This window comes from Electrophorus electricus, chromosome 20 (assembly GCF_041902795.1).
Source record: "Electrophorus electricus isolate QZ-2024a chromosome 20, ASM4190279v1, whole genome shotgun sequence".
In the NCBI taxonomy this organism is placed as follows: Eukaryota; Metazoa; Chordata; class Actinopteri; order Gymnotiformes; family Gymnotidae; genus Electrophorus; species Electrophorus electricus.
Genome location: NC_137516.1, coordinates 12,280,001 through 12,306,433, shown reverse-complemented (window position 1 = coordinate 12,306,433; position 26,433 = coordinate 12,280,001). Strand labels below are relative to the sequence as shown.

Genomic DNA, 26,433 nt, shown 5'->3' with positions numbered 1-26,433 from the left:
TTTTTCTGAAGAATTGCCTATACAGTACGTCTGTTTGTTAGTCTATTAAATCTGCCTGTTCTCAAAAAGACAAGGTTCTACCACATAATAATAATTTTTAAAAATCTATTGAACATTAAAGAGCTGACACAAAAATCAACAAAGGTTTCTGAGACACTACATAATAAAGATTTTTGTAACTCTTGGAGTACAAGGTAGCTGGGATATTCAGTAGTGTGAAAAGCACACAGTTAGTGTTAATGAAAACTTATTCCAGCAGGTCTTTTCTTTTTCACATTAATTTTAGTTGCTTAGTCAGTTAGTACAATTGTTATAATTAGACAATTAATAAAATAGTAGTGCAATTTTAAAAAGTTCAGAAAAAGTTCCACACCCCCTGCCCTACAAAGCATTATGGGTTCTTTCCAATGCAGCATCTGTGGTATCCAGCACCTGGAGCGTGCTGGGCAGAATCTGAACTTATTTGACTCCATCTACTTCTGCATCGTGACATTTTCGACAGTGGGCTATGGAGATGTCTACCCCCAGATCTGGCCCTCCAAACTGCTTGTGGTCATCATGATATTCGTAGCCCTTGTGGTGCTTCCAGCCCAGGTGAGCTTCTCACTCCTTCCAGTATAGGATTCTATGTAAAAGTCCCACTGAGGAAGGATCCTACTTAGGTAAGAGTGCCTCTTTGTCTCTTCTGTTCCAAGGAATACTGTGGGCATAACTGAAATAACATACTAATATAGTTACATGATCCATATTCTATAAAATATCATAACCATGCTGTACTGCCTGATCCCACTAGTTTGAGCAGCTGGCCTACCTATGGATGGAACGTGAGAAGTCAGGAGGGAACTATAGCCGGCACCGAGCTGAGAAAGAGAAGCACGTGGTGCTATGTGTCAGCTCTCTCAAAATTGAACTGCTCATGGACTTCCTCAATGAGTTCTATGCCCACCCCAGGCTCCAGGTTGGTCAGTTGACTACAGGAGCTAGAATTTCAAAGTGGGGTAGAAAACAACACTTTTTTCACTGCATAGTCATCTGATTTGATGTTGTAAAATGCGAGGGAAGCCACCTTATTATGAAACAAGAATTTGCTTAAAGGTACTGGTGAAAATTGAAGTTATGATTTTTAATGGCAATTTGCACATTTGCCAATCATTTCATTTCTGTGATTACACACAATATGAATAATACAATTAAAAAATATTAGTATTTCTTAGTGCCATTTCCCCCCCTACATAATATATATAAAAGGCACTGTAATAAAATATGGTAATATATTGGGGAAGCTGGTTTTATTTCTTATATTCCATAAGTATATGAAAAGTGTTTTTAAGCTATTGTAAATCACTCAGCTAAAACATTTCTAAGTATACAATATATAATACTGATTACAGTATTTTATGTTGCCAAATAATTACATATACATTTTGTATTTTACATATGGGTACTTCTCAAGCAAATTTAAGTGGGTGAAAAAAAATATTAGATGCAGTGTCTATACTATATATGTTTATGTATTATTTAGGCTTTAAATTCCAGGTCTTCTAATAGTTTTTCATTTCTGTGGCTCAGGGACGATAATGCCCTCATTTAGGGATTTGCTGCCCCTAAGGGTTGGTTATAATCATGAATGTAGTCAACCCATCAAACCATCTAAAATGATGCACTCATTAGGCTATGACATGCCAGCAGTGCTGTGGTTTCCTCTACAGAAACCAGCAATTAGTGCCTCTCTCTTGCAGGACCACTACGTCATCATCCTATGCCCAACTGAGATGGACACTCAAGTGCGGCGGGTGCTCCGGATCCCCCTGTGGTCTCAGAGGGTCATCTACCTGCAAGGCTCTGCCCTCAAAGACCAAGACCTCTTCAGGTCCAAGTGAGTGTTTGGAGGACAGTCTGGCACTTCTGAAACATCTCAGAGTGAAAGAGGAATGGATTTTTGTAAATGTAAGAATGTCATAAAATATAGTGATTGTTCATTGAAGTTACTTTTTGCGGATTATCCATAAATTGGCATTCAGTAGAATTAGATTTTTTATTAAATAAATCAAGAGCTGTTAAATGGCTCTATGATGGTATTGGTCAGTTAGACTATTAGTGCATACTCAGAAAGTCCCATTTGACAACTTCAAAGTGGTGTAGGCTTTCAGTGAACATTATGACCACTCCAAAGAGTTTTAACATCTTATAATAACAGGGTAACGCGTGGTGGCCCGAGTGCAGCAGGGCGAGTGCAGGACGCACAGACTCCAACGACTGGGACGTACATTTATTTACATAAACGACAGCGGCACTCACACGTATTACAAACGATAAACATGAAACGATTGACATTAAACAAACACGATGAACACGCATGCGTTTTAACAATGACGAAAAGAACATTAACACTGTGCACACTTTGACACGGGTTTATATACATTTAGACAAACAAGGTGCGGGTGTGTGCAGGTGTGGTTACAAACAAAACAGCCCTCCCACTGCACGTGGTGGGCCAAACCACGTGACTCGGGGGAGGCGAGCGTTCCGTGAAAGACAGCAAAATTCCAGATATTTTTAATCCAGTTCTCAGTTCCTCCAGCCATTCCTAGATTTGTTCTGTACCTCCTGATGCAGATGATCCTGGTAATTAAGATGTGACAAAGCTCTTCAGTCCACGATGTATTGTGGAACAGGAACAGAGTAAATATGAGAAATTGTTGGGAGTCACTGTGGACTAGATTGAGAACTTGTTACACCATGTGAGTTTAAACAGGATGTTCTGCCCCCTGTACATTGTTTCATGAACTACAAGTGCTAGTGTGTGGTGTATTTCTTTTTTATTTTTCAAACCAATAATTGACATCATAAGCATGATTTATTTTATTTTCTAAAAAAGGATGTGCAATTTTTTTTTTACTTTTACAATTTTACTTGTATGATTTTTTTTTTCTTAAAAAGAATGTAAACACTCAATGGCTGTGTTTTGATGATTTAAGATTTTCATTTTCATTCATTGTAAATGTGTTACCAGGAGAAGTGGAAATTCTAGTTAATGCAGATTAAGCTCTTTGGTCAACAAGCTGTCTCTCACCCGGCCAGGTGAACTCTGGGCACCGGCACACAAGTCAGACAGAAAAACCAACCAGTGTTAAATTGTCTTTAGATTTGAAGTTGGCACCTCACGTGGGTTGTGCCTAATTGCAGAAAGTCAGTTTCTGAATTAAAGGCATATGGCACAACTTGCCCCTGTGACTTTAGAAGAAGGTGGGTGGGTGAAAAGGGGTTATTGCTGTTTTGAGTGGAGATTACTTTGTTGTTGTTGCTGTTAAATACATGCTGTTTCTCCTCTTGCAGGCTGGACAATGCTGAAGCATGCTTCATTCTGAGCAGTCGTTGCGAGGTCGACCGCACTGCAGCAGTAGGTGACCCAAAGACATGATGGGATTTTAGACAGAAACCTGAACGATGATAAACTCCTACTGCAACTTCCACTGCTGCCTTTTCTTTGTTAAGATAAGATCAAATCAGATCAAATCAGTTCTTATTGATCCCTAAATGGAAATTCAAGTTTGTCAGATAGTAGTATGTGAAAGGTATAAATTGCAGGGTCAATAATAAGTTACAATGAGCTGTCATTGTTAAGACTGTAGTTGTTAATACTGCGGTTTGTTTCCTTATAGGAATTTGAATCAAGACTGTATATAAAAAAATGAAGGTGACGCATGGTGCTTCACTTTTCAACATGCATTATTTTGTCTTTCTTGTCCTTGCAAATAGCATTTTGCAGGCATGCAGATATGTAACGTTTGTGAAGAGTTGCTCCTCTACAATGTGAAAACAACACTCTGCCCCTGATACCAAAATGGATTAATAACTGACCTGATTTCATTTGCGATTTTACATTTACAACAAACTGGTTTCTGGTTTTGGGTTGCAGGGTCAGCAGTTGAAGCCTAAGACAGTTCCTCTTTAAAATTTTACTCCACTTTGGTCATATGGACCATGTTTGTTTATTGTTTTGTTACTTGCCATCTTGCACACTCTTGGCCTGGGTCTGCTAATTGTTGCTTTTTATATAATCTTTAAACCTTTCCAAGATGTTATTGGATACTGTAAAACATTTACACATTACGCAATTACACATTTGTGAATGGAAACAAATGTTGCAGTACTAGTGCCACTGAATGAAATTAAATGACAGTATGACATTGTTGTCATACAGCTAAAGCTCAGAGCTTCACTTATTCATATGCAATATAGATGATTCAAATGTTCTACAAGGAAACAAATTAATGCGTTTTTTCAAAGGCAGCTTAAGTAGCTCAACAGTCACTTGCCACAAAACCTTGTTAATTTAAGGGGGTGGTTTATGTTATGACCTTTTACACCACTTCAAAGCAAACAGCTGTTTAATTATATTGATATTTTGGGTTCTGAAGAAAGATGTGCAGACTGGTAAATGTGAAACTGGTTTGTGTTTTTAGGACCACCAGACCATTCTGCGGGCCTGGGCAGTGAATGACTTCGCCCCGAATTGCCCGCTTTATGTCCAAATCCTAAAACCGGAGAACAAATTTCATGTGAAATTTGCAGGTAGCAAATTTATTTCAGATCACAATCGCTACTTATGACTTACTAATGTTTTTACAGTCATTAGAATGGTGGTTCATAATGGTATCTTACTTTTGCTCTGCCCCAGATCACGTGGTTTGTGAAGAGGAGTTTAAGTATGCCATGCTGGCACTAAACTGTATCTGCCCTGCAAGCTCTACCCTAATCACACTTCTAGTGCACACTTCAGAGGGCCTGTGGGTATAAGATCCCCAACACTGCCTCTTAAAAAACATACTGTGCCACCTGACAGAGCATTGGGCCAATCACATTCAAATTTCAACTGAACAATTATTCTAATGGTGTGAGCACTATCAAAGCGTTCATGTTATCAATACTATTAGAATCATGTGAACTTATGCTCTATGTCATCTTAATCACACATTCATTCACAAATGAAAAGCTATGAAACATTGTCCATGTTATATATTGCATGTGCACGTACTGTTCTGACATTGCTAGGAAACTGAATTAAATGCAATCATTGTTAGTTTATATGCAGTTATACTATTTATTGATTATTGAGGAAACAAACTATTCCAAATTAGTACCTGTTGGTGAAAAATTCTCATATTTACCTTAGCAAAAAAAGGTTAAAATAAGAAAATTCTCACAGGAAGAGTTCATAGTTCTGAAACATGTGTTCCAGGAAGAAAAGACTATGTTTTGCCATTTTCTCAGGGAAGGCCAGGAGTCTCCAGAGCAGTGGCACAGAATTTATGGGAAGTGTTCAGGCAATGAAGTGTACAACATTGTCCTGAAAGACAGTGTCTTCTTCTCTGAGTATGAGGGCAAGAGCTTCACTTACGCCTCCTTCCATACACAGAAAAAGTAAGTAGGGGAAAACAAGGTGCAAAGAAGCTAATACATAATGTTATGCTGGCAGAGAACATTAAAATTACTTCTGCTCTACTCAGTAGTCCTTTACTTATTCAGTTCTTTTTAATTCATAGTTTTTGTCCTGTGTTAAATGTGAATCAATTTCCAAATGTTATTTTGGTGAGCAAATTAGGATGTTTTGATAGACATGATACTACTGAGTAGTATGTTCATATATGTTCAAAGATTTCAGCAGTAAGATCAATATTTATATGTTTTTAAAAACTTTACATAAATCTGACAGATACACATAGATCCACTATCAAACAAACCTGTCTATGGCACTCAAAAATAAGCAGTACATGGTGCATGCAGTAGAAAATGCTAACTGTCTGTCTGAAACCAGGCTGCTTTCTCTTTACCAGATATGGTGTTTGTCTTATTGGAATAAGGCGCAAAGAGAGCAAGAGCATCCTCCTCAACCCTGGACGCCAGTACATTATGAATGGCTCAGACATGTGCTTCTTCATCAACCTCACCAAAGAAGAGAACTCAACATTCAAATCTAAGGGAGAGCACTGCAAAAGAAGCTTTAGAATACGCCTTCCAGTCCAAAGCATTGTGGCTAGCATGGGTCAGGCAGATTCCTCTAGTGTTTAGCTAGTGGTTGGGTGCCATATCTACACATGTGCTGTTATTGCAGGGCTTCAGATGTAGTTATACAGTGCATCTGGAAAGTATTCACAGCGATTCACTTTTTCCACATTTTGTTATGTTACAACCTTATTCCAAAATGGATTATATTCATTTTCCCCCCTCAAAATTCTGCACAGAATACACCATAAGGACAAAGTGAAAAAAATTTGTATGGAATTTTTGCAAATGTATTAAAATAAAAATCACAAAAAATCACATGTACATAAGTATTTACAGCCTTCGCCATGACACTCAAAATTGAGCTCAGGTGCATCCTGTTTCCACTGATCAGCCTTCAGTTGTTTTGACAACTTGATTGGAGTCCACCTGTGGTAAATCCAGTTGATTGGACATGATTTGGAAAAGCACACACCTGTTTATATAGTCCCATAGTTGACAGTATATGTCAGAGCATAAACCAAGCCATGAAGTCCAAGGACTTGACTGTGGACCTCTGAGACAGGATTGTATCGAGGCACAGATTGGGGGAAGGTTACAGAAAAATTTCTGCCACATTGAAAGTCCCAATGAGCACAGTGGCCTCCATCGTCCTTAAATGGAATAAATTTGGAACCACCAGGACTCTTCCTAGAGCTGGCCGCCCGGCCAATCTGAGTGATTGGGGTAGAAGGGCCTTAGTCAGGGAGGTGACCAAGAACCCAAGGCTCACTATGACAGAGCGTCAGTGTTGCTCTGTGGAGAGAGGAGAACCTTCGAGAAGCACAACCATTTCTGCAGCACTCCACCCATTAGGCCTGTATGGTAGAGTGGCCAGATGGAGGCCACTCCTCAATTAAAGGCATAAGACAGCCCACTTGGAGTTTGCAAAAAGGCACCTGAAGGACTCTCAGACCATGAGAAAAAAAATTCTCTGGTCTGATGAAACAAAATTGAACTCTGTGGCTTGAATGCCAAGCGTCATGTCTGGAGAAAACCAGGCACCGCTCATCACCTGGCCAATACCATCCCTACAGTGAAGCATGATGGTGGCAGCATCATGCTGTGGGGTTGTTTTCCGGCAGCAGGAACTGGGAGACTAGTTAAGGTCGTGGGAATGATGAATGCAGCAATGTACAGAGACATCCTTGAAGAAAACCTGCTCCAGAGCGCTCTGGACCTCAGACTAGGGCAAAGGTTCATCTTCCAACAGGACAACGACCCTAAGCACACAGCTAAGATAATAAAGGAGTGGTTTTTTGACAACTCTGTGAATGTTCTTGAGTGGCCCAGCCAGAGCCCAGACTTGAACCTGATTAAACATCTCTGGAGAGATCTGAAAATAGCTGTGCCCTAATGCTCCCCATCCAACGTGATGGAGCTTGAGAGGTTCTGCAAAGAAGAATGGGAGAAACTGCCCAAAAATAGGTATGCCAAGCTTGTAGCATCATACTCAAAAAGATTTGAGGCTGTAGTTGCTGCCAAAGGTGCTTCAACAAAGAATTGAACAAAGGCTGTGAATACTTATGTACATGTGATTTCAAATTTTTTTTTTTGATAAATTTGCAAAAAACTTTTTTCAATTTTTCATTATAGGGTATTGTGTGTAGAGTTGAGGAAAAAAAGTGAATTTAATCCATTTTTGAATAAGGCTGTAACATAACAAAATGTGGAAAAAGTGAAGCGTTGTGAATACTTTCCGGATGCACTGTAAGTACTGGGCTTGTACTGATAAAATAAAGTGTCAAATCAGGTGGCAGCAAGACAAATCACACGTACATGCAGGAGTATTCTAAATACTGTGCACTCTCAAAGAGAATACTGTATGAATTTTTTGTGAAATGACTGAAGAAAAGGTTGTGCTGAAGAAAGAAGTACAACATCCAATTGCACATCCTCTGAAAGCCATCAATATACAAAGACCATGTGTCCTTCAACGCTTTTTTGAACTCTGGCTCATATGTTTTGTGTGTTTTCATAGGAACTGCCATAGATCTGCAGGACATGAGCAGCAGACCCAGCAGAAGTGCCAGCCTCTGCGTGCCAAATGAATCCACCAACTCTGACAGTAGGAGACCGAGCATCGCCCCTGTCCTGGAAGTGCCTACCTTCCCCCATCTCCAAGCCTGTGATCTTTCAAGTGAGCTGCCCAGAGACAAATCCACAAAGTCCTGGGAGGGTCAATTCAGTGATGGGTATGGTTCCATTTTTTTCTGGGAGAAATAAAATGCTTATTACATTACTGAAGAACACAGGTTTGGGGCATGTGACATGACAGTGAAGAGACATTGTCTGCTTTCTTTGTTTGTGACAGATGCATCATAGGGTATCCCCCAAATTTACCCTACATTGGAAGCTCACAGACACTTTGCCATTTGTTGAAAGAGAAATTGCCTTATTGCTGCCTGCAACTGGACAAGGTATATTACTGGGGGATGTGGACATTTTGCTTTTAACAACTGTATGTTCTGGAAGACTGTTTAGGCCTGTCACTGGATGATATTTATCAACAGCATGTTGATGTGCAATACCTCCAGGCATCTAGGAAAACCAAAATGCAAATAAACTTACATTTAGCAAGTGGTGATAATTATAGTCTTTAAATCAGTCTGTTATGTTTCATTTCACAATTGTTGCTGTTTTACGGTCAGGGCTGCCTGCACAACCAATGTGAGGATGCCAAGGCATACAACTTCAGGAACAGGCCAATCATCGTGTCGGCGGAGACAGCAGGCAACGGCTTATACAACTTTATTGTGCCTCTGAGAGCCTCATACAGACCCAAAGAGGAGCTGAACCCCATCGTGCTGCTTCTAGACAACCCGTAAATTCCTCATCCCCCTCCCAATTCCATTCAGTTCTATTAGCTCTGCCTTCCTTCACTGCCCTGTGCTATTGCCTTACTGTTTTAATATGCATTCTGTCAAATAGTCTCCATAGTATCAAATGATTTATCATTTTTACATTTTCTAGTTTGTGCACCCGCTAGTGTCAAGTTAACTCTATTGCAGTACATCTGTGTCCGACTGGACATCAGTGAACCGTGTCCTGCTTCTGAGCTAAGTCCACTTCTGTGGACTTAATGGGATGCTGAAGATCTTCATGTATAAAATGGTACCTGGTTTCTTCTAGGCCTGATCCACAATTTCTTGAGACCATCTGCTGGTTCCCAATGGTTTATTGCATGGTTGGATCAATGGATAAGTATGAAACAAAATATTTTTGTGAATGTTATTAGTGCAAGAGCACTAAGTCTAGCTTTATAGTTAATTTACACTTGATAGTGCAATCTTTAACATTTTCTAAAGATTAAGGTAAATGATTTCCTCTTCAAATTATCAGCATTGAATGATTTCATACTGCAATTCATTCACAAATAATTCACACTGTATTTATTTCCTGACTGATCATTTGTAACAACTTATTTTCCAGAGTCATAATTTCAGTACTTTATTTGTGCCTACAAATTCAAATGATACTGTACAACTTGTTTGTAGTTGCCATTTTGTTCTGTGTCTAAATGCTTGTCTGACATTTTCTTGCCAGTCTGGATGACCTGCTGCGCTGCGGTGTCTCTTTTGCGGCCAATATGGTGGTGGTGGATAAGGAGAGCACGATGTGTGCTGAGGAGGATTACATGGCCGACGCCAAAACCATCGTCAACGTTCAAACACTCTTCAGGTTAGAGACCATTTTCCTTGTCCTGGGGAGAATTTCAAAGGCTCCAGAAATGTAACTGTACAAAAATCTCAAAGATCATGACAGCTTAATCCTCTGGTATTTACCATGCCAAAAGCAGAAATGTTATGATCAAGAGGGCAAACATAATTTTTCTTCTCTCAGAATTATTAACTGTTTCTTATTATAATGAAAATTAAAGTAAATCAAAGTATATCAGGCAAATGTCAGGCAAAATAATATCCTTTATGCCTTCAACAATCCTGCAAACCTTGTATATGTCATTTGGGCAAAGCCCAACCATTTTGCATGTCAGCTATGTAACAATAAAAAGTTAATGCCATGCTTGTGCATGCCACCCAGGGGTAACCTATCCAGATGATCATTGAAGGACCCAGGACAGACCCCTGCTGAACCCCATACAAAATGAAGAATCAGTTTTGTTTACATTAACAAAATGATGATAATCTGTCAGATATGACATGGTATAGGTAAAAGCCAGGCCACTAATGCCAGCAAGACTTTCAAACTTTCAAAGAGAATATATGATCTACTGTTTCAAATGCTGCACTAAGATCTAGTGGTACAAGAAGAGACTAATGTGACTATTGTCTTTTAGGCAGTAATAAATCATTTATGACTTTAACAAAGTATCTATTATATTATGAGATTTCATTGTCTAAATAAGTATAGAAAGTTCATCAGGTTTACTTTTGTTAACACTAAATGCTGAATTTCAATACACTGATCAAATTATTTATATTTTTATTATCTATGACAACTCAACAGCTTTTTGGGTTTTGCTAGAAAAAGCTACATAATTAGGGGCTTTACTGAAGGTGAACTGCAGATGGCAGTGTTACCTTTAGACGGGCTTCATTTCCTTCCTTTAATCATGAGAAAGGCCAGTGCCAGAACAACCTTCCCCTTTTGGAAATGCAGTTCATAGGTCATGCTCTCACTTCTAAATTTCTTTCTTAACTGTGTCCTCAAATGAATTTTGATGCCCATGTCAGGTTGTTCAAGGTTTTTGATGCCCTTGTTCAAGGTTGTAGTCATTACATGGGTTCACCTGGATTCCATCACATATGTTTCAGACACCTCTATATAACTATTGCTTTGATCACCATCTGTTTCCAGCTTAATTCAACTAGTAATTTGTGATTTGTTGATTCTAAACACAACATACTGTAACATTAGAGTGCAGAGACTTGTGTCTTCTGTCTTCATGTGAATTGAGGAATTTGATGCCTGTAGTTCTGGCTAAATCCTAGATATGCCACATGGGGAATCCAAAATCATTCATGATACAATCTCTACATTGGCAAACCTGTTGTTTGTATATGCACCTATTATGTGAAAGAAACTCCTGAATGAAGGTTCTGTCCATGATGCTGTCTCTCAGTCTCTCTCTGTGTATACATTATCTTGGAATTTATGACTGCAGGTTATTCTCAGGCCTCAGCATTATCACAGAGCTCACCCATCCAGCCAATATGAGATTCATGCAGTTCAGAGCAAAAGACTGTTACTCTCTGGCCCTCTCTAAATTGGAAAAGGTAAGAAATTTCTGAGGATCCTTTTATTTTCTATCAGCAACATTTATGTTAAAAAATACATTTTGCAAGACTAAAAAAATAACACGCACACAAAATCCCTGGATGGAAAACTCAACATGGTGCAAGAAGATACGGAAAAATGATGGGAAAAACTTGTGCAACATGTTACAGATGGATAGGGTGCAAGATGTGAGGTGGCATAACCCTTCATGAGCTGGATCAGGTGTGCTCAAGCAGGGAAAGCATAACGTTATGTAGGCCAGGGGTGCTCCAGGGGGCTGGATTTGGAATACAAAGGAAATGGCATAATTAATGGAAGGGATTCAACTGTTAAGGAAGCACATTATTTGGTTTATGCAAATACAAATTATGAACATCCCTGGATTTACCACATCCTTAGCCATACGTCCTTGGCCTTTCTTCAACTTATGACGTCCCAACATCATAAGTAAAAGCAATTCTAGGCACTGGACACTTAAAACATGAGTTTTATTTTTCATTCTCCTAGCTATTTGTCAGGCATTAGTGTTTGACTCTAATGGACATCTGGGATAAGGCAGTGAATTGTGATTGTGTAACCAGAGTATCATGGAAGTTCACTATTTCTGATGCAGCCGAGTTACCTCCATACGTCACCAGTTTGATTTTCTTCTTTTGTCCCTTGTCTGTTGCTCTCTGGAACAGAAGGAGAAAAGGAAGGGCTCCAACTTGGCCTTCATGTTTCGTCTGCCATTTGCGGCTGGAAGGGTATTTAGCATCGGCATGCTAGACACTCTCCTCTACCAGGTAACTTGGCCTTAGCCACTAAAACTAATAAGAGCCATTTCAGACCAATTCATTTTAAAGAATTGGATATATACATTATTTTAGACAGCTTGTAGCTTGACTAGAGGCTGAAGTGACCAGCATCTATCTTCCCCATGGATAGAGCTTTTTCTGACATCATTTGTTCTGAATCTGTTTCTTGGGAACACTGTAGCCAGTCAACAAACATGTATTTCAGCTCCAAATACATCATCATAGGTTTGATCTTGTGTCTCATGTGTCAATAAATATATTGGAGTAAAAATAATATAGTAAATAATATTGATATGTTTTGTGAATCCTGTTTCACTAGTTCATATTATGCAACCAATTACCAGACTATTTGTCTAAACAAATAACTAACCCAAGGCATCACATCATGTTGCAGTCTTTTGTGAAGGACTATGTGATAACCATCACCAGACTGTTGCTTGGTCTTGACACAACGCCAGGATCTGGCTTCTTATGCTCAGTAAGTCTTGCCTGTTACTGTTATCTATTACTTGCTCATTGCAGTACATGCAATTTTTCTCTCATGTTTGATGTGGCACTTTAAATTATCTGAATTGAGTTGATCTTAACGTGAATTACAGATGAGGATCTCTGAGGAGGATCTGTGGATACGGACATATGGCAGACTGTACCAAAAGCTTTGCTCCACAGTGGGGGACATTCCTATCGGTATCTACAGGACCAAGTTGCAGATGGCTGAACAACTTGAGGTTTACTTACCCGTATTTACATGCTACATCTGTGCTTCTTCTTGCTCTTAAATGGTTTAACATTCGGGTCAACAGTACTGAAATGAGTTCCTAGTTACCCATGATCAGATTCCATTAGTAGGTATGGAGTAATATAGAATGGATGGACTGTAGGTGTATTCGTGCCCAGAGGGAGGTGGTAGGAAGCTGTATGTTTACATAACACTGGCAGATTTAGTAAGATGTCCACCATTTTAGGAAAATATGAATGATCCTGCAAAACACCATTCATTAATTTAGGAATACTGGTCAGATTAAACTGTCATGACTGAACTGTGTCTATCATTTAGTAAACATTTATGATAACTGAAATCATAATTGTAATTATACACAGGATAAAATGTCAAAAATCCTATGCCAAACCGTTAGTTTCACCTGGGTCCAAGCCCACGTGCTTCATACTAGAAACTACAGTATCACAAGCTCATCGCAAGGGTCTTGGGGTAGGCACCTTCTTTCATCTGTGCTTTGCTGAATTAAACCCATGACACCTCCTGAAGGCACAAAAGTGAGGTCTGGTGTCCCAGATCCACCCGCCTCCAAGCACACTTTTAAACCCACCGCATACAAGACTACTTTAGACATAAACCTACACTGGCCTCCCTGGTGATTAAGGCCATACTCAGCCATAATGTCACCATAAATGTCACTCAGTGCCACCAGTTCAATATGGGCTTTACCCACTACAAAAAGAACAAATGCAGGGTTCCCTTCCTGTGTTTACCCACTGTGATGTCCCCGCATAGATAATCCACGTTGGCCTCCCCAATGACTAAGGCTGTACTATTAACGGTGCCCACTAATGCATCCTTGTTGCCAGTTCTATATGGATTTCACCCATCATGCCACCAAACATTCCCCATCACAGCAGATTCCTACTGACCTCCCTGGTAACAAAGGCCATACCCAATTTCATAGCTTATCCAGGGCTGCACTGACTTTTGATGGTTACAGAAGCAAGGCAAAAGAACTGTATAAGGATCTTTGAGAAACAGTAGTTCAACTTAATAAATCAAGAAAAAGATATAAAAAAAATATCCAAAGATTTGACAGTGCCATTGAGTACTGTTCAAACACTGATCAACAACTGGAAAATCCAGTTTTCCGTGGCTATTAATACCAAGCCACAATAGGTAGACCAAGAAATTTCACACATAACTGTCAGGAATATATATCTAGTAATATATGTTCAGGAATGTATATTCAGTATTTCCTTGTTTTTAAACTGCAGCCAAGTTGCATATACAGTGTTTGTTCTTTCAGTTTTTCATTCCGTTAGCCTCCATTGTTTCAAATGTGCATAACAATGACCGACTCATTAGCTCTTGTCTCCAGCCCTCTTACTCCCAGCTATCAGTGAACACTGGCCCCGAGGATGCAAGAAGGCCTCTCCACTCCCCCTCGTCAGACAGCAGGCATAGGAAGGGTGTGCAGTGGGCACGGCGCCTTAGCCACGTGGGCCCCTGGCACGCTGGCCACAGTGGGGAAAGAGCTGGACAGCGGGGACCCAGCCCAGTGCGACAGCCATGCTCTGAGTTGCAGGAACTGGACCAACTGGTCAAGAAGCGAATGCAGAACCTGGGACTCGTTGCCACCATCAACAATGAGCCCCAGGAGGATGATGGCCCAATGATGAAACATGAGCAAAGTGCTGACTCACAGTTTGCTCTCAATTTAGATGAGATGAATGGTAATCACAATAGCCACTCGTACGTCTTAATCAACCCACCACCAGACACAAGACTGGAGGTCCATGACATTGTGTAAGTGTGCCACTGATGGCCCAGTGTTCAGCACAAGTCTCTCACACACACATAGAGGCTTTAAAATGTACTGACAGTTTATATTAATAAAGTGAAAACATAAGTAATTGCACAGTACTTTGCTAATTAACAATTTTCCAGCAAACCTGTTTAAAAAATGGAGCCTTAGTAAGTGTTTATTGTGTCTTGTGTATGTTTTTTAAAAACTGTTTACCATTTCAGATACATCATTCGTGAGAGTCCACTTTTGTTTGTGTCAAAGGACGTGGACAGCCGGAAGAGCAGCGCAGGGAAAAGATCGTGTGAACAGCAGGAAGTGTAGCATCAGGAATAGGTCATGTGGACAGCAGGAAGGGCAGTACAGAGAACAGTTCGTATGGAGGGATTTTCCGTGGCCATGGAGCCAGATTCGATCACCAGATTGTACAAGTTAACCTTATTAAATAATTCTACCTGCTGCATTAAGAAAATGCAGGAGAATGGACTTAACATCCCGTTTCCAAATGTTGCCAGCTTTCTGATGCAGAGCCAGATGGTGGTTTTCAGGATATAGAAGTCATTGACATTGATAGTTTTGAAAAATGCTTGCATGGAAATCTCAGTATTTTAACACTAACAGTAGCCTGCCATTGGATATATTATGTCAACAGTTTGAGCTACAGGTCCATCCAGAGTGTAATGGTTTATACAAATTCAGTTGCGTTTTGCTTGCCCAGCTTATAAATGACCTCTGTCTAAAACGTTCTCTTTCTCTGGAAATATTGTGTACTCTTACTACAGTACACAGTTACACAATACACTGTAGTTACTCACATCTTCAACTGATTTTTCATTTGTTTCTATTAATGTATTTTCTCATTTTAATATTGATTCATTCAGCTTGAGAGTATTCTGAACTGTGATGCAGTAGAGTCTTAGAGTTAGAATGAGGAATGGACCATAGTGCATAAGTATTAAACCCTTCCACCTCTGTCTTAGATGCTATGACAGCCACTCATGTTGTTCAGGAAATGGACAGGTGGTAGGACAGAGATAAGTAGACTGACAAAATTGCCTTAACATTACAAAGCAGTTCCCCAACCCCTGTGTCCTTGTCTTGGTGAGTTTCCTTGCTTTGATTGATTACTTGTGACATGGTTACTCACTTAAGGCCTAATGTTGCATGTTATGGATCTCTTCTGAACTTGTAAATATCACTAAATATCATTAGCCATATCTGTCTTCTCCATATAATCCTGTATTTATTACCTGTAACATGGCATTATCAATATGCTACAAGATATATAAATTTGATATATAACCATATTATTTACACAAACATTTTATTGTAGCTAGCTTTCTATAACTGTTTTAGCACTATAGTGAACTTATGGCCCCTCCTCCCGAACGTCTCCTCGTGTGCATGTGTGTTTGTCACTGTCGTCCTGACCTCCATAAGTCCACAACAGGGGAGGATGCCACTGGACTATTTTTGGGGGGCCCTGGGTATGGTCCGGGGTCGGACTCCGCGGAGTCCTACAGACCCCTGCCAGACAACAAGGATCGGCACTCGGAAGTGAACTCCGCTGGGTCCTACGACCCCTACATGGACTACTACGAGGATTACGCAGATTATGGCGATAGAGGGGAGTGCAGCGATGTATGTGGAGGTGGAGGAGGTCCTTTATACCCTCCCACTCCCAGTGACGTTCAGTCTGCCATCTCCAAGAAAGACGAAAAAAAAAAAGAAAAGAGGAAACGTATTTGGCGAAGTATATAGCATGTTGCTACTGTTCATGCTGACCTGAATCTGGTTCGATTTAGTTAGATTTACATTCATGCAGATGGATGCTGCAAATGTGATGCAGTCAACTAGACTAAATCTTTCCTGAAAAACATGACTCAGCTCAGCCAGTTACTTGTGTTCCTACTTGCTGATACAGTGAAAATGTTACTGTTGATCAATAGAGTGCTATATTGAGCAATGTTCCTATTGATCAGTATAGTGATGCAACTGTAGACAATAGTATTTCCCATTCAATAGACACAAAGCTCCTGCCACTTCTGTCTAGCTTGTTCTAAACACCCAGATAGCTCAGTTTTCAGAACCAAATTAGAAAGGAGAGATGTTACTTGTAACCATACTATAAATTCACATAAAAAATAAATAAACAGATTATGCTGCCTGTTGGCTACCAACAATGAGTTGAGTGAACTCTCTCCTGCAGAGAAAGTCAACTCTTATTAAGTTAGCTTCATGTACAAGGTTAGTTTTACCTAATTCATATTAAAGTTCTATTTGATGAGAAAGTTTCTCCTGAGATGGTGGCAGTTAAATATTCAAGACATCAACTTTGCCTGTGCTGGGATGAAACATGCCTCTCTCATCTAGTACATGAACTTTGAAAAAATCTCAACATCAAAGCTGTGAAATGTTCTCTTTAACACAAACATCAACCAATGGTTCCAGTATCGCCTGAATTTTATGAGACCAAGTTAAGATATTACCAGTCAGAACACAATTTTGCTCTCACAATCTCGAGTCACTCATGCTTGCAAATATTTTCTATAATAATCAAAAAGGTAAAAAGGTAAGGAGTGCCTCAAAATCCCAAGTGCTGAATTATGCTCTTACGCTGTTCATTTGTCATCTTGGCCTAAATGAACAGTGTTGCCCTTCATTCAGGATTGGGGATTTGTCTGTGAAAGACAACCATAAAAGATGATGATGATGATAATAATAAAATAGTGGCACTGGTGACATTAGAGTCACCAGTGAGAATGTGTAGGGATCTGAATTTCTCAGTAAGAGGAAAGGCTCAGTAAGAGGAAAGAAAATGTAAATGTATTCACCTGCCCTCTCAGTGCAGAAAAAGGAGATGCATCCTTTTCGGGTCGCCTGAGGTTTAACGGCTGTGCATGTCCAATAATGGTTTTGCAGGTGCATTTCAGACGGCTGTGTAAATGAGAGAACTGACTGCAGCCTAAGGTGATATGTATATGTGTTTTTTTTTTTTTGTTTTTTTTTTGGTGAGGGCACAGAAGAGCTCAGCTTACTCATGTGGACAGTCTGGGTGAACCTGGACACACAAATAAAGAATGGTGCATGTTTCAAGTATTTCAGACCTTTCAAAACTACATTGTTTCTCTGAACAAATACATTTAAAAATCAAGGTCACACTGATCTCATATGGACATGCAAATTGCCCTGGATAGAATGTTAGAAATCTGAATGCATGTGTGTTGTAAATGTTAACAAGTAGCTGCAAAGCACAGGATGTGTCTCATCTTATAATAGGTCCATTTCAAGGCTGATATGGCCAAAAATACTGCCATAGTGTGATATTGCTATATATAATGATTACAATATTCATTGTGATATTCTAAAACAATAATGAATTTGACTTCATATGGATGAAGATTGGCCTGCATCAATTCTCACCCCATCTGGAATCTTGGTCTGCATTCTTACAGCACATAAAATTTGATTTCTTAAAGGACTCATTTGCATATTGGAGGCTTCTGCAGTGCTGGTATTACAAAGGTAAGTATAGCAATGATGACTAACAAACTATATATTTTGCAGCCATAGTCCATACGTGCAAAGATAACTAACAAAGTTGATCATATTTCACTCCTTCCCAGTAAATTTGTAACCAAGCAAACAGGTCAGCATAGGTGTCACGTCTGAGGTAACCGATGAGTCCTAATGACAAACCAGACCACGTTCTTGGTCGTATATAAAGCTGCTCCGATTCCTCTCATACACTTTTCAGCAAAAAGCAATTTTTTGCCTTCTTGGCCTGGCTGTTTGACTGCAGGAAAGGGTGTGCTTCCACTTGCACTTGAAGCCTGACCTACGCACATCTCCCCGCTCCCAGGCCTGCATCCATCTGTACCTTCGTCACTTTTTCTCCTCCTGTCTGATGACACACTTCAGCTGGGCTAAATGTACTCCAAGATAGACATATGCCGCTCAGCCCTCTGTGTACTGTGGTAACTTGGGCCTGTTGTTTATTTGAACAAATTCTCTCCTTTGAAAGCCTGGCTGTAATCCTTGTGGGTTGATAAGAATCTTTAACTCTTCTGAAGTGACCTTGGTGTGTGTGTTTCTGTGAAAGAAGATGGTGATAAATTTATTTGCATTAAGGTGCAAGATGGCATTAAGATCTGAGGTGTGAAGTACTTGATATAAACTGATCTATTTCCTATGTTTTCAAGTCTGTAATTCAGGTTTTCTTTTTTTGGTTAGCCTTATTGAATTCAGTTCTCTTTAGAGGGTAGTACACTATTTGAAACACAGGTTCTTTTGGTTTAAAGCATGTCATACCAGCGGCTAAAAATGTTATGAACTTCAAAACTATTTAAACTAAACTACAAACTAATTGTAAAATTACAAACTACTATTTGTAGTTTTCCAATAACTGTTAGGTTCTTGAGCCTCTTGCTCAGTCCAGTTGTCCAGTCCATTCTCTCTACAAGCTTGGAGAGCAAAACCAAATCAGGAGACCAGTCAACTGTAGTGGGAGAAGCTCTAGTTCATTAGCAGCAAGGCATCAGTAGAGTTGACGTGTGTGAGTTCAGAGGGAAATGGTGCAGGGTGGGGAGAGCACGGTGTGAATGTGAGTTCAGAGGGGTGATAAGGGAAGCTGGTTGGGAGCAGTTGAAGTTCATAAGTTCTAGAGAAATCTTACAATGGTAAGGAGTACCGCTCATGGGCAAGGGGAGAACAGAGTGTTGACTCATCAGATTAGGGGGCCTTGTCTTCTTTTACTCATCATACTCAAAAACATCTGTGATTAACTTTTTGTGACATCATAAACATGAATCACTCAGATGTAAATACCTGCCACTCAGTGGACATAGCTTGTTTGCATATACAGTGCATGAAATGAGATCTTAAAGATGCATGCATTGACATTAGCTGATGCTGAGGAGCTTGCATGGTGACTGTCTTCACTCCTTGTTACCTTTAAACCACTTAGCATCTAGTTTAATTTCCACTAGTATATTTTTTATGGAATTTCTTTCATTGCTCTATTAAAACTCACATATTGTTTTTTTTTTTTTTTTTTCCCCCCAAGCAGTTTAAGACACTGTCTCCAAGTAAGACTTGAAATGGTTACATTTCAAAATGTTACATCACTGTTGTATTCTATTTTCATCAATAACAATTTTATTACTACTGACAACTAACAGTTTGACTGCACCCCAATTAAGAGTTTCAGAAACATACAACGGATAGACATGGAAATGGGCAAATAATTCGATCTGAGCAAAAAATCTGAATTGAACAACGTGGCTTGTAATGCGAACATAAAAGCATCTTGTCTGACTGGATCTTTTAATGGAAAAGGTTTATGGTGTTAAAGCTTGACATACAGTGACAGCTTACAAAAGATCTTTATTTCCTTTGTCTGTCACTCTGCATACTGCCAGATGGCATAAAGGTAACCCTTCAATACTAGGTTCTTGCAAGCCAAGCTCCAGAGCAGCCTGTTTCCAGGAACAGCTCAGCAGGGCAGGAGCAGAAAGCCTCACCCAAGCTCCTAAGCCAATATGAAACTGCATGCTATTAGCCAGAGGTAGACGCAAGGATAAAGCTTCAATTGAGCTTGCTGAATGTCAGTAAAAATTCAGACTTATTATAGTATATAAGAAAAGAATACTGAAGATGCTCATTTATAATGAAGCCTGAAAGTGAACAGAATTAAGTGTAGCCTTTTAGAAATAAACACTACACTCAGTGAAATGCTTCATACAAAAGTAATACCAACAAGCATACTCTTCTTTCCACATGATCTAATCATCAGATGCAGCCCCAGATGTAGATGGCAACTACTATTGGGGCAGTACAGATGCAGCTTTTACATACCTTCGTGGGCTGTTTTCATTGGTAAGCTAGCGGAGGGTTTGGTGAATCATGCATCTACCTTGGATGACACTAGAAATGCAGCAAGATCTGTGGACTTTCTTCAGTAAACAGGATCCAGCATTAAACAGGGAAAGATGTTTGGAATTAATAAAACCAAAAAATTGTCCCTAGTTTTAGGGGATTGTCATTTCATTAAAATGAAAGCAAAAAACATGCTCACCATCAGCTGCATCGTCAAAACGAGAACTGCTAATGTGTTGAGATATTACTGCTGACTAATACTGGCTTAATGCTCACCCAACTCCACACCTGCCACACCCATGATCAGATGCAAATCCTAAGACTATTTCTTCTGCTACATGACTAATTGTAAGCGTTCCCTTGTGGCATCTACCAGAATCCTACATATAAACATTTAAAAAAGGAAAAAGAAACTTTATAAATCCAATTCATCTGAATTGAATGCAACTGGTCTTAGTAACTTCTAGGTTTCAGTGAATAAACTCTATATACACACACACACACACACACACATTTCCACCTCCTCACTGAGTATCTGAACGGTACTGCTTCAAGATTTGATAACATGGTCCCAGCTTTCTCACATGATCGCAATGCAAAAAATACTCAGAGGGACAAAAGTACTGATAACCTAGAAGACCTTTTCCTCACTTCCCGAATTCACAGCTAAGAAAAGCAGTGACTGACTGCAACCAATTTCTTTATGAAATTGTGACCGCAGAGACAGCAAGTTCCATTAGCAGTGGAGGGCACAGATTTGGTCCCTGCCTTCACTATTGCTCATCATGACTGCAAAAATAAGGGTGAATGCATTCAAAGGGCACAAAAACCTAAAACGTCACATGCCACTTTCTGTTCAACACTGAGGGGGCCAGCAATAGGGGCCAGGGCATCTTCCACCAAAATGAATGGTAAATGCAAACATGAAGAGGGTAAAATGATCACAGTCACTGCTAAGGAGATCCAAATGCCAGCAATACTCACACAAACTACCAGAAAACTGTTCTACCACAACTGGACGATTACTGAATATTCCATGATCACCCCCTGCAACTTTCCACATACTTATCCATTTCACACAACCACCAACCCTCCAGGAACCATAAAATAGCTACAACAGATACCAGTAGCACACCTCGAGGGTTACTGTTTTATACAGACCATTTTAACAGAGACAGGGAAAAAACAGAAAGCAGCATCTTTATAAAACAGCATATTTATAAATCCACAACACTTATCACCAATAACAAAACATGTTCTGTGGACATGTATTGTCAGGTACTACACACATGAAATAATTTACACTATTTTTCCATCAATAAAAAAAGAAAACTATTCACAGAAAAAAAGATGAAAACAACATGGACAGTTTTTACAAATGTCATTTTATTAATCTCAGCAAGTGACCGTTTTGATTTTTGCCCGAATATAGTTTTACATTGGATTACTAAAAAATCCACAAAAGAAAAGAATGATGTAGAAAAGAGGCTTCTATCAATCTCACTGCCTTGCCAACAGCTTTTCACTTAGAAGATGCACAGCTCTCTAAACACACAGCTGGTCGAAAAACAAAATGGCTGAAAACGCATCTACACCCCCCCCACCCCCAAAATTTCTGAATAAACACGCACATGCACACTCGTACACAAGGCCATGCACGGCCCAACCCCCCAATCACACACACACACTCACACATTCTGTCTGCACACCCCAGCTTTCACACAATGTTTCAACCTACAGACTGTTAAATGCCTGATTAAAACTCTCCTTCAGTGACAAAGGGTTCAAAGGCAGATCCAATTCCAAAGTGCTGCTTGGGGGCCTCTGGTGAAGCATGTGTGAACAGTCCACTGCTGTCCATGTCAAGGCGAATTCACAGGCTGAGAGCTCTCCTTGGTACAAATCAGCTGGCCATGATGGCACCATGTCTCAGAAGCGCAGGTGGGACTTGTGTTTTACCATATACCTGTAAATGAAAAGGTACATTCAGCACACATGAGAAGAGACCCAATGAGAATGTCAGGTTTATTAAAAAAATACAAAACTGCTGTGCACAAGCTGCATCAAAACCTAGCTCAGTGTCAACTATGATCAATACACCTTGCATGACGACCCTTAATGCACAGCCATTTGGGACCGATTTCTAGAATCCAGCAAACACTACTTTGCTCCCCAAGACATAGAGGCACATTCCAGTTCTATTATAGAAGCTTTGTATTTTGAGTTGCTTTGAAAAGTTTCCCTCATGAGTGAGTAGCATGTGTCAGCAGTGAGCCTTTTCTGGATAATCAAAGAACATGTAAACCTACAGAAGATGTGATTTGTAAATTCAAGAGATACATCTCCCAAAAATAAAAATAACCCCTAAAAAAGGTCAGGGCTTTGCAACATTTGGGATATCCATTTTTTTTTTTCTTAAATCAGGGGATCTGATAGCCAATTCACTGAAAGGTATTTTATATCCCAGAACAGAGGTGTTCACATCAAAGCCCTTTGTATAATGACCCAGTCCTCAAATCAGTTGCACTGTTCAACTACCAGTGAATATAAAATCCCGAAATTGAATTTGAGGCTCAGAAATGACACTTCCTATACCATTTTGTACCATCAAAACCTAGATATGCACTGTTGCACACTTTAATACCAAATTACTGCCATAGTAGCCTTTCAGCTCTAAGCCACAGACAAACTTGTGACCCACTGCTGTGGGTCCTGAGGTGGAAGAAGGGCCAAGGTGGGGCTGTGGCTTACTTGTCCAGTGTCTCCCAGAAGCGTAGGAAGATGGGCCGGTCCAGATGACGCTTATGTCGGCTCAGCTCCAGAACAGTGACGTCCCATTTCTGAACATTTGGGTCAGTTCGCACCTCATCGTACTTCAGGTGGAAGGCTCGGACTGGAGGAAGTAACGAAATCTCACACACACACACACACACACACACACACACACACACACACACACACACACACACACACACACACACACACACACACACACACACACACACACACACACACACACACACACACACACACACACACACACCAATCCGATCAAACTCGAAAGTGAACCTCAAAAGTGAAAGTGGGAGGTATGCACAGCACCAAGGTTGTTTATGCTGCTACAGGCTAGAGACAGTAAACAGTAAAGACTTGCGGCAAAACCTACAGACATTAGTGCCTTCACCCCCCCACCCCCCAAAAAAACTCACTTTTAAATCACAGTTCATGTTTTACTCATTTTCTTTCTTCAAATCAAGCATTACATGTCTATGTACTTAAATGTCATCTTGCTCAAACTTGGAGCACAAAACCTGTACAAATCAAGTTACACTGAGTATGTGAACTGTAAAACCACGTTAGAAGAATAAAGAGGTTTGTGACTAAATCATGACGATGTTCCTTTCCCTCTTGATGGAAGTCAATACATTAATGTAGGCTCAATATCTACTGAGATGAGTCTGGTCAAACTGTACCAAATTACGCACACATGACCGCTTTCTGCTGATCAGTCATAAGCACACACGGCAAAGGTATGTTGTTAACAATTCAAAACAGCAACAACTTACTTTTCGCAAAAATATCCACAGGAGAGCCGTCGGGCAGAAGCCAAGGCCAGCCCTTGAACTGCCAGGCAGGACCCTGGACGAAGACAGCCACTACACGGTCCCTGGGTTGGGTGGATTGGGGAGATTAGTGTTACATTGCTGTGAGGTTTCTGATTTGGGCAGAACTATTCACATTCATAGACCACCATTAAGCTCTTCCACAAAAGGACAGGCGTTAAGGGCTCAGTACGCTGATGATGCATCTCCTCAATAGATGGCACTGTCCTGCTAAACAGCAAGTAACTTTCAGTTAAAATTCAAATTCAGTTGCACAGTGCTTTTCACAGGGGACAGTCACCAATGCCACATTATGGCAAGATTGCCTGAAAAACAGCATTCAAAATGTTCTTCATAGAACTGTGAAAAGCCTTACTGATGTGCAGGGGATCCATCGATCAAATACCAGACATCAGCAGCAGAAATTTGCTCAGAAACGACTGTACAGAACTGAGAGTCTGCTTCATAAAAACTCATCTTAAATAAGGATGGTTGCTGCCAAACTGTGGCACTGAGTTGATCTGGTCAGTCTAAGGGGCAATCAGATGATCTACTTAGTCTAGTGGAAAGCACATATCGTAGTGATTCTACTGGCATGCATGTGATCTGGGGCCTACTTCCCAAAATCATCATAGTGTTAAGATCATCTTAAAGGGAAGCGTGTTCAGTGTAATACTTGCTCCACTACTTAAAGGTGTTTGTTTTACAATGGTTTCAGGAAATGTATACCTGGTTTATCTAGTGCAGTGGTATTCAAATCTGGTCCTCAAATCCAAATCCGCTCCTGGATTTTATAATCCTTTATATCTTGAGTAAATTTTAACAGATTGGCCACTCTGTCACACATCTGACTCCCAGGTAATGGGAGGAGGGGGGAGAGAAAGGGGGGAAAAAAATAATAATAATAAAAAAAAAAAATAATAAAAAAAAAAATCTATAGGACCTACACCTTGAGGACTATGATTTGATTATCTCTGCCATGCAAATTATTTCATAAAATTTAAGGCAATGCTGATAATCTGAATAGTCTAGTGCAACAGGTGAGTCTAGTGGGTGGCACATACCAGTCTTGAGGAGCCAATTTCAGTGGCTGGTCGATCACACGGTAGGGCACGGTGACACTCAGAGTGGAGCCACCAGGCTGGATCTGGTCTTTGCGTCTCTGGAGCAGAACCTCATTGTCCCTCTGAATACCCTGCTTCTTCTTCTCATCAGATGTAACAAACCTACAAGTGGGCAGTGGAGAGGGTTTAAAAATAAATCTCAAGCCTCGACATGCATTTTGGAAGCCACAATTATAAGGTCAGTTCCTTCATAAAATTATATATTTTTAAGCCAAATTTAAATGAGAATCTACAGCCAGGTAATCAGCAACTGAGTAAACAAATCAACCAAAGGATGCAAGTCACTAGATTTCACTCACACATGTCCTGGAAGATTATATACCCAGCTTTACAAAACAGAATTTTCTGACAGGATGACATTTTGGTACAATGCCAAACAGAAGCACTTTCCAGATGTAACAAATTAAGATGATTCCATGATGATGGGTGGCAAACACAGAACATCATGTAAATCATGAATTTTAAAAACACCACCACAGTAAAAGAGCCCTCACACTTACAAAAGTTACTATGGCATTTGAAACACTCAAGCACTGATTGATTGATGACTTGACTCATTTGTATGTTTTCCTTTATAATGCCTAGGTCTGGTATGCTCTTGAACAGAGACTGAGCTCAGGCTGCCTCATGTGCATAGAAAGGTGGTAAACCCCATGGCATTTTCTGCCAGAGAACCATTGTTTCTGCTGCCACACTAGCTTGTATCTGAAACGTGTTTCTCACTTTCTAATGGGAAGGCAAAACAATAACCAACCCACTTAGCAACAAAATACATCTTTATTGGCTCCCCTTGCAAGGATCTTAGATTTATGATAGTTCATAGATAGTTCATAGTTCATAGATAAATCATAGATTTATGATATTTGCAGCAGAACAAAAGATAAATTACTTTAAGGCAGACAAAACAGGGAACCGTGCAATTGCTCTGGATAAGAGCACAAGACAAATGCTAAAAAAACAAATGTCAGCTGATTCAGTGGGCATGGTCCAATTTTACTAGTGGCACGAGGTATTGAAACAGACTAGGTAACAAGGCTATGAGGTCCATTGAGGGCAGGTAGGCAATTTGCTAAAGCAGCCACTTGGGCGTTCTAGCAATGTCATGAGTCCAACTGGCCCAAACATGTGCACTGGGAATGAGGGCTGTGCTGCACAAAGGGACTCCTTGCAGCACTGAACAACATTGCCTCAGTCCCCTATATATGCTGGCCTTTCTTAAAGT

General features: G+C 40.1%; 2 protein-coding genes across 2 annotated transcripts in view; one reads left to right on the top strand and one right to left on the bottom strand.

The window, feature by feature from the left end:
- The window catches only part of kcnt2a (potassium channel, subfamily T, member 2a), a 28,932-nt gene extending 11,892 nt beyond the window's left edge, over positions 1-17,040 (top strand). Inside the window, exons 10-28 of the mRNA XM_081703636.1 lie at positions 414-594; positions 794-958; positions 1,740-1,876; positions 3,337-3,400; positions 4,467-4,575; positions 4,682-4,790; positions 5,275-5,424; positions 5,838-6,046; positions 8,027-8,240; positions 8,360-8,465; positions 8,697-8,869; positions 9,178-9,249; positions 9,592-9,726; positions 11,171-11,282; positions 11,967-12,068; positions 12,475-12,558; positions 12,680-12,808; positions 14,183-14,610; positions 14,833-17,040. Of these exons, the coding sequence (XP_081559762.1) occupies positions 414-594; positions 794-958; positions 1,740-1,876; positions 3,337-3,400; positions 4,467-4,575; positions 4,682-4,790; positions 5,275-5,424; positions 5,838-6,046; positions 8,027-8,240; positions 8,360-8,465; positions 8,697-8,869; positions 9,178-9,249; positions 9,592-9,726; positions 11,171-11,282; positions 11,967-12,068; positions 12,475-12,558; positions 12,680-12,808; positions 14,183-14,610; positions 14,833-14,932 (2,779 nt within the window). The 3' untranslated portion in view covers positions 14,933-17,040. The remainder of the gene's footprint in view (positions 1-413; positions 595-793; positions 959-1,739; positions 1,877-3,336; positions 3,401-4,466; positions 4,576-4,681; positions 4,791-5,274; positions 5,425-5,837; positions 6,047-8,026; positions 8,241-8,359; positions 8,466-8,696; positions 8,870-9,177; positions 9,250-9,591; positions 9,727-11,170; positions 11,283-11,966; positions 12,069-12,474; positions 12,559-12,679; positions 12,809-14,182; positions 14,611-14,832) is intronic.
- Positions 17,041-21,851: 4,811 nt separating this feature from the next.
- Positions 21,852-26,433, bottom strand: part of cdc73 (cell division cycle 73, Paf1/RNA polymerase II complex component, homolog (S. cerevisiae)) — a 24,639-nt gene continuing 20,057 nt past the window's right edge. Inside the window, exons 14-17 of the mRNA XM_035536107.2 lie at positions 25,152-25,313; positions 24,052-24,152; positions 23,237-23,378; positions 21,852-22,451 (exon numbers count right to left, since the gene is read on the bottom strand). Coding sequence (XP_035392000.1) covers positions 22,415-22,451; positions 23,237-23,378; positions 24,052-24,152; positions 25,152-25,313 — 442 coding nt within the window. The 3' untranslated portion in view covers positions 21,852-22,414. The remainder of the gene's footprint in view (positions 22,452-23,236; positions 23,379-24,051; positions 24,153-25,151; positions 25,314-26,433) is intronic.